The sequence below is a fragment of the Rattus rattus genome, chromosome 2 (genome assembly GCF_011064425.1).
Source record: "Rattus rattus isolate New Zealand chromosome 2, Rrattus_CSIRO_v1, whole genome shotgun sequence".
In the NCBI taxonomy this organism is placed as follows: Eukaryota; Metazoa; Chordata; class Mammalia; order Rodentia; family Muridae; genus Rattus; species Rattus rattus.
In genome coordinates this window covers 178,754,078-178,762,808 of record NC_046155.1, presented here as the reverse complement: position 1 = coordinate 178,762,808, position 8,731 = coordinate 178,754,078, and the positions used below count along the sequence as shown (strand labels likewise).

Genomic DNA, 8,731 nt, shown 5'->3' with positions numbered 1-8,731 from the left:
AGGATGATATTTTCTAATTCCATTCATTTGCCTGCAAAACTCATGATGTCCTTATTCTTAATACCTGATTACTCCATTGTGCAAATGAACCACATTTTCTGTATTCATTCTTCTCTTGTAGGTCATCTGTGTTTTTCCAGCTTCTAGCTATCACAAATAAGGCTGCTATGAACATGATGGAACAAATGCCCCTGTAGCATGGTGGGGCATCTTTTGGGTATATGCCCAAGAATGGTATAGCTGGGTCTTCAGGCAGATCTATTTTTAATTTTCTGAGGACCAACCAGATTGATTTCCAGAATGGTTGTACCATTTTGCGATCCTACCAGCAATGGAGAATTGTATCTCTTTCTTCACAGCCTTACTAGTTAGTATGTGCTGTCACCTAAATTTTTTTCCTCCATCTTTATTTTTTCTCCATCTTTATTAAATTGGGTATTTCTTATTTACATTTCAATTGTTTATTCCCTTTCCCAGTTTCCAGGCCAACATCCCCCTAACCCTCACTCCTCCCCTTCTATATGGGTGTTCCCCTCTCCATCCTCCCCGTAGACTCTAGCCTGAGCCTTTACAATTTTATATTGTTTCACTGGGGTGTCCAGTCAATCTTAGAATATTTTGTTCCTTCATGCCTTTGATTTTGAATGTGTTGAGATAGATGCTTTTGTTTGCAATGAGAGTCATGCTTTTCTTTGTATAAAGATAAATTTTCTCCATTTTTGCCTTTCTTGTAAGACTTCTTTTCTTCAATCATCAGAAATCATCCAGTTCCCAAAAGTTTTCTTGTAATTTCTGAGCAATTTTAACATCATAGCATTTCAGATTCCTATGGGTCACTTGTGTTGAAGAGAAACGGATTCTATCATCAATCTTGGTTCTATTACTCCATCTTCTCCATAGTAACTGCTTTCTTCAGAGAACTCTAAAATGTGCTTTTTTCCCTTTCATCTTCTTGTATCCAGCCCATTTATTTTACTTTTTGCCTTTTTGAAAAAGATCCACTATGTCTTGTTTGTCTGCTCATTTTGTTTGCCAGGTTTCCTAATTTCCTTAACAGTTTATAGATTTTTTTTTCAAGATCCTTGTAGCCTTTCTGACACTAGATTTGGGGTTTTAGATTTACTTAGATCCCTGCAGGTGGAACTGATCCATACGATTCAGCTGAATATTTCAAGCCAAATGAAGCTTGGCCTCTCCTCAAGCACAGTCAAATCTCCAAACACTTCTTTCATGCAATGGAATAATCAATGCTCATGTTGGTCATGCTGCCTGCATATGATGTCTGATGCATAGTGTTCTCAGCGCATGACAATCCTGCTAGGTAGCAATATCACCTACCCATTTGTCCTATGATTTAAATGACATGGAATCTAATCTTCGAATTGTCATATATAATTCTGTTTTGTGCATGTCTATTAATTGGTCATAGGCTCTTGCTGCCCATGCATGGATGAAATCCCACATGATTATTGATGGATGTTTTTAAAAGAAAGCATATTTTGTGGTTAATTTTTAAAATGAGATGTTTGGGGCATAGTGTGTTTCATTCTCATATGTTAGCAAGTACTGGGGTCCTGGTGTGTGTAGGCAGTCATGTTTAGACTTCATGGGTGTAGCTTCCTCAACATTTATATGAGATGCATTGTTACATATTCCTCTGACTTTTCAAATCTTTCTGCCTCCTCTACCAAAATGTTCCTTAAGCTGTGAGTACAGGAATTGTATTGTGGGTGCTTCAACTGGGGCTTGACACCAAACAATCAGTCGTTTTCTGGATTTTTATCACTTGATTTTTCTCTTTTCAGCCTTTAGATTAGATCATTTTTGGTTGCTTTTTGCTTTGTTTTGTTTTATAATGGTCTACTGTTTGAGGGAGAAAATTCTTTCTTTAAGGGTTAAGGGTGCAAGCAATGAAGCAATTCTGAGAGTAGGAAACAATAGATTTCACTGGCGAGAAGCCTTCTAAATTGTTTATCTAGCACCAAATGGTGAACATTGAAATCATGTACATAAAAGTAAGTATCATTAACCAACTCAGCATACAAGAAGCCATGAGTTTGAGGTCAAAGTATGTGTGGGTATTGGGAATGGGTTAGGGAAAGGAAAAATTCAATTATCTCAATGATGTAATTATATATTAATTTCAATTCTTAAAATGAGGGAACTATAGCTTATAGAAATCCTCAGTTTTGTAGCACAATTAAATTATAATTATAGAGCATATTTGTTTTCAGAATAATAAAATACTGAATGGAAATTTGAAAAGATAGCAAAGAGTATGATTATTGTTGTGCAATATTATATTTACTAAAGCAGCTGCTAACTTTTTCACACATTGATGGTGGCATTCACAGATGGTAACAAGACATGAGATCCCTGGCTGATTCAAAAGGATGTCCATATTTTGAATTTTCAGAATTTTCTTCCTTTACATTATATTGATTTTTTGTTTGATTTGTTTATTATTTGGTATGTTTTATTAGTTTGTAAGTAGTAAGTTTGCTTAAGGCATTGTCATATTCAGTGTTTTGATAGACCCTACCAACCTATTCTTCTATTTCTCTGGCCTCAACCCAGCTTTTATTGCACAATCTCTACTTCTCATGCTTTAACTTATAGAATACATGTATTATTTTACTTTCCCAACTCCACCTTCAGACAGTCTCACAGGCTCTTTTCAAGTCTTCCAAACTCTATATACTCTCACAGTCACAGAAAAACGCACACTTCTAAATAAGAAATCATAATTGGAAAACACACTTGAAACAGTGCTTTTTGTATTTCTGAACTTGGACTACATCATTCTATTGCATGGGGAAGGGGAGACTACTTGTAGCTGATAAAACCTAAGGATTCAGCTGATCTCCCCAATTTTGTTCACATCCCAGGATTCATTGCCAATTCTATTCCAGTTTTTGATTGTTAAACTAACTGTCCCAGCATGGCAGATTGATATGAGGAGCAACAGTGCCCTCTGTGGGAATGCTTGGTTCAGCCTGGTGCTAATCCAAAGCTTCCACTGTCTGCATTTGGAAGGGGATCTCAGTCAGTTTAAGAATGGTATACAGACACCTTCTCTCAAAGGAATAAAAGGATGCAAAGAAAGTGTCCTCCTGTTGTACTCCACAGAAGAGCTGACAAATCCACTGCCTTCTTTTCTATCATATTCACAATAGAATTCTGAATGGGTGCATGATTATCCAAGACAGAGTTCCAGGAGCTACATAGGATATTTATCCAGTAGCTATTATTCATCATATATTATCCTTCTCCATGTCACTTCGTCTGGCATATTTGGGCTATTTTTATTGTGCTGTTAATTCTATGAGATCTTACCACACCAGATGTCCCTTCTTTCTAAAAGTCCTGACCTGAGTATGCACACATGTATGTACATGTCTATATGGTGTGACATTTCATAAAAGTCAGTGATTAACTTAATCTAGTTTAAGTTGTCTCTTGAACCATAATTCTAATATATTTCGTACTTGCAATTTGCTTTTCTTAACAAATTACAGGGTGATGTCTCAAAGAACACTGGCCCAATTCAAAGTTTGTACTCAAAGTCTGCATTTATCAGGCTTGCTTACTGCCTAGATCAAAACACTTTTCATACAGCCCCCTGGAATGCATCTTATATGGAGCTTTAAAGGGCAAAGAACCTAGAAATATCTATATCCTAGTTCCACTTGGCACAAGAAAACAAAGAAAGCAAGCAGTAATTCGGAATACAAAAAAGATGCAGTTAGCTGAGGCATTTTGACACTCCCCCACCCCCCACTGTCTAGAACAGGGCTAGGGACTTTCATGTGGAACTTTTCATAGAGTTAGGGTTAAAGAAATTGTCAAATTCAAATTAAACCAAAGAGGATATCAGCAGAGAAAAGATAAAGGAAACTTTACACTGCCATAAAACTGTACATATGTTCTGAGTAATGTTATAAAGTCCCCATTACGTATGTTTTGACTTTAGATGTACTATATATTAAGAATTATTTATTAACAAAAACTGATCTTATTTCTCTAAGTATATAAACAACACAAAGTAAGCTTTTCTTTAAATTTTTCATTTTCTTCTTTTCTTTGTGGGGAGTTCAGAAAACCGAGTAGACCTGGGAAGACAGGGAAATGATTGTTCAGGGCAAATTATCAAATTTCCCAAATATTCAATACAAATTGAATATTTGTATTGAATATGTTGAAAAGAAAAGAATTTCTTTAAGTGTTGTGGTTGTCATTGTGGATGATTTGCTTTACAATGTGACTGGCAAGTATCTGTATTTTCTGAAAGTCTTGGATTATAATTGTTTATTTGAGCTGTCACTTTTTCTTGTTTCTCATAGCCCTCATCACATCATCCTGTGTGCTGAATTTTGTAGGAAACTTCTTGGCTACCTTTCCATCAATATATACATTCTCAAGTACTGACAAATTCATAGTGACAAACATAGAAAGTGACAATTTTTGTCAAATCAACAGGATGAGGTCTTTTCATGTGGTCTAGGATGACCTTCTACTCCTCACTTTAAAGAACCTTCTCTTTCAGCCTCTGTTTAGCTCCATGAATTAATGGTGTCTTTCTTTATTCCAGGCTAAAACCATTTGCTATTGTTCATCTATCCAGAGAAGTAGTGTGGCCATACTGTACCAAAAGTTTTGCTGAAACATAGAATGGACTTCTGGAATCTGGCAATCAGAATAATTTTCTTATCACAAATTATAATAGGAATTCTTGGAAATGTGTCTCTTTTGTTCTATTACCTAGTCCTTTATTATAGAGAATGCACATTAAAGAGCACAGAGTTGATTCTCATGCACCTAATGGTAGCCAATATCATAATCATTTTCTCTGCTGGAGTGCCCCAAACAATGACCATTTGGGGAATGAAGCAGTTCCTGAATGATTTTGGATGTAAGCTTCTATTGTATATTCATGCAGTTGGTCGAAGTGTGTCCATTTGCACCACCTGTCTTTTAAGTGTCTTCCAGGCCATGACCATACGTCCCCAAAAATTCTGTGGGAATGATCATAAAGTCACAATGGAAAGGTATCTTGGATGTTTCATTTCCTTCCTTTGGGTCTTGTACTTCTTGGTAAATTTCATTTTCCTTGTGTACACATATATCAAAAAGAATAGCAATAATGAGACAAGAAAACGTGATTTTGGCTACTGCTCCACTGTAGGAAGTGATAAAATCAGTGACTCACTCTATGCAACATTGGTGATGTGCCCTGAAGTCTTCTTTTCTGTTCTCATTGCATGGTCCAGTGGTTCCATGATTGTCATCCTATATAGACACAAGCAGAAGGTTAAATATATCTATAGCACTCATGTTTCTAGGAGAGACTATCCTGAGTCCAGAGCCACTCAGAATATCCTGGCACAAATGTTTACCTTCTTGGCTTTTTATACTCTCTCCTCCACCTTAAGAGGTTCCATTGCTCTCTTGTCTAATCACAATTGGTGGCTGATGAACATCAATCACTTCACTTCTCTGTGTTTTCCATCTTTTGGACCCTTTGTTCTTATGAGTCATTACTCCATTGTTTCCAGATTCATTTTGTTTTGGTTAAGAAAAAACTGTTCTAATTTTTTACTATAATTCTGTAATAAAATATAAGTATTTCATGCAATCCAATTGTAAGTTGCTTACAACTTTAATATCAATAAAGAATATTAAGGAGGTAGGACCTTATCCTTCTGAAATTAACCAATCATAAGAATTTTAGCAGGTGGGTTTATATAGTAGCCTACATGAGTTAATCATATTGTATATAGTCAATTGTACTTCTTCTTATTTGCTCAGATGATAGTAAACCAATTGCCAATAAAGCTGCCCTTCTTGTGGCTTTCATCCTGTCATAATTCTTAACTACTTGTTCATTACACAATCATATTGTGAGTAACAGACTCCAAATGCAAAGAAAACCGAAACCAAGGCTACCATAGCTTGTGCGTCAGTTCGCCCTCATACCAAGAGAACTACTCTGGCCTGCACCACTACCAGGAAGCGTCTTCAGTGAAAATTTACCAGGTATTTATTTTTTCAGCTGCTTCAGAAAAATTACTATTTGGTTTTTCTAAACCTGGGAAGATATCCATTACTCCTAGCCACTTAAATCAAACATTGTGATCTATAACATTCACTTTATACCAAAATCAACTCAAATGAATGGTGCTTTTCAAGTGGCTTTGAATCTTTTTATTGGATAATTTTAACTTACACGTCAAATGTTATTCACTTTCCCACTTTCCCATCCATAAGCTCCCTATCCCATCCATCTTCCCTTCTTCTATGTGGGTGTTCCCCCTCCCAAACTACCCACCCTACCCGCCTCCCCACCCTAACATTCCCCTACACTGGGGGCAGGGGTCCAACCTTGGCAGGACCAAGGGCTTCTCCTCCCATTGGAGCCCAAAAAGGCCATCCTCTTCTACATATGCTGCTGGAGCCATGGGTCTGTTCATGTGTACTCTTTGAGTAGTGGTTAAGTACCTGGGAGCTCTGGTTGGCTGTTATTGTTATTCTCTCTATATATTTTTTTTGGTGCAGCGAACTTTATTGATGGTATTCAAGAGAGTAAGGGAGGGCTCCCTAGGCCCCTCCTGTTATTATGGGGTCTGGGTTGGAATTGTGAGGGAGATGCTCAGTGTTGGGGGCTGAGTTGGGATGTGGACTCCTCAGAAACTGAGGGCCTCTCTCTTGCTCTCAGTGTCCTTGCTGGGCCGGGTGGTCCAGGGTTTCTTACTCCTCAAAGGTCATGTAGGCCATGAGGTACACCACCCTGTTGCTGTAGCCATATTCATTGTCATGCCAGGAAATGAGCTTTACAAAGTTGTCATTGAGAGCAATGCCAGCCCCAGAATCAAAGGTGGAGGAGTGGGAGTTGCTGTTGAAGTCTCAGGAGACAACCTGGTCCTCAGTGTAGCCCAGGATGCCCTTTAGTGGGCCCTCGGATGCCTGCTTCACCATCTTCTTGATGTCATCATACTTGGCAGGTTTCTCCAGGCAGCATGTCAGATCCACAATGGATACACTGGGGGTAGGAACACGAGAGACCATGCCAGTGAGCTTCCCGTTCAGCTCTGGGATGACCTTGCCCACAGCCTTGGCGGCACCAGTGAATGCATGGGCTGCCCCATGGCTTTCCAGAGGGGCCATCCATAGTCTTCTGAGTGGCAGTGATGGCATGGACTGTGGTCATGAGCCCTTCCATGATGCCAAAGTTGTCATGGATGACCTTGGCCAGGGAGGCTAAGCAGTTGGTGGTGCAGGATGCATTGTTGACAATCTTGAGGGAGTTGTCACATTTCTCGTGGTTCACACCCATCACAAACATGGGGGCTTCGGCTGAAGGGACCAAGATGAAGACCCTTTTGGCCCAACCCTTCAAGTGAGCCCCAGCCTTCTTCATGGTGGTGAAGACGCCAGTAGACTCCACGACATAATCAGCACCATTGTCACCCCATTTGATGTTAGCGGGATCTCGCTCCTGGAAGATGGTGATGGGCTTCCCGTTGATGACAAGCTTCCCATTCTCAGCCCTGACTGTGCCGTTGAACTTGCCATGGGTAGAGTCATACTGGAACATGTAGACCACGTAGTTGAGATCAATGAAGGGGTCGTTGATGGCAATAATGTCCACTTTGCCAGATGCAGAGTAGAAGGCAGCCCTGGTAACCAGGAGCCCAATACGACCAAATCTGTTCACACCGACCTTCGCCATCTTGTCTATGAGACAAGGCTGGCAGTGCACGAGAAGATGCAGCTGTCTTGTTCTTATGGGGATACAAGCCCCTTAAGCTCCTTCAATACTTTCTCTAATTCCTACAATGGGCCCCATCAACTCAAGAACAAATATTCAAACTATGTACTTTTTGGTGATGCTTAAGGTACTAATCATAATAGGATTGGCATGCTACTTGTTGTGGACATGATGGTGATTGTAATTGCTAATTTCCTCTTTCAAGTTTTATTATTACAAGTAGCATAAACACACACACACACACACACACACACACACACACACACATTAATGAAAAATGAGGACATGAATATGACAGAAAACCAGGAGGAGTACATGGGAGAATTTTGAGGAAGAAAAGCAAGGAGGAAAATGATGTAATTATATTAAAATCTCAAAAAAATACATAAACTCATTTTTGCACCAAATTTATTAATGTACTGGGATACAATTGGCTAATACAACTTATCAGCAAGTGCATACCATGTGCAGTTTTTGTGGTTACCTCATTCAGATGGTATTTTCTAGTTCCATCATGGGAAGTTTATTTTGGTTCATGCTTTCAGGAGTTTGGTACAGATTTCTTCAACCCAATGTGTTTTAGGAGAATATCAGGGAAGCAGGAGTTTCCTCAACTATTTAACTAGATAGGAGATTTTAAGAAGAAGGGGCTGGACACCAGGAATAAATCTTAAATCATAAAACATTGCCCTGTCAAAGCTATGAGACAGATGTCTTTCTTTCTTTTATATGCTAATACTTCTAGTTCCATCCATTTGCCTGTGAACTTCATGATGTCATTGTTTTGATAACTGAGTACTACTACATTGTGTATATGTACCATATTATCTATATCCATTCCTCTGTTGAAGGGCATCTGGGTTCTTTCCAGCTTCTGGCTATTATAAATAAGGCTGCAATGAAGCTAGTGTAGCATGTGTCTTTGCTGTATGTTGTACCATCATTTGGGTATATGCCCAGGAA

The 8,731-nt window shown here is 38.8% G+C and overlaps 1 protein-coding gene and 1 pseudogene across 1 annotated transcript; one reads left to right on the top strand and one right to left on the bottom strand.

Moving 5' to 3' along the window:
- The first annotated feature begins 4,662 nt into the window (after nucleotides 1-4,662).
- Nucleotides 4,663-5,604, top strand: LOC116894569 (vomeronasal type-1 receptor 4-like). The gene has a single exon (XM_032896285.1). The coding sequence runs from the start codon at nucleotides 4,672-4,674 to the stop codon at nucleotides 5,602-5,604; it is 933 nt and encodes a 310-aa protein (XP_032752176.1). The 5' UTR covers nucleotides 4,663-4,671.
- Nucleotides 5,605-6,804: 1,200 nt separating this feature from the next.
- LOC116894568 lies at nucleotides 6,805-7,729 on the bottom strand (annotated as a pseudogene).
- Nucleotides 7,730-8,731: the final 1,002 nt, after the last annotated feature.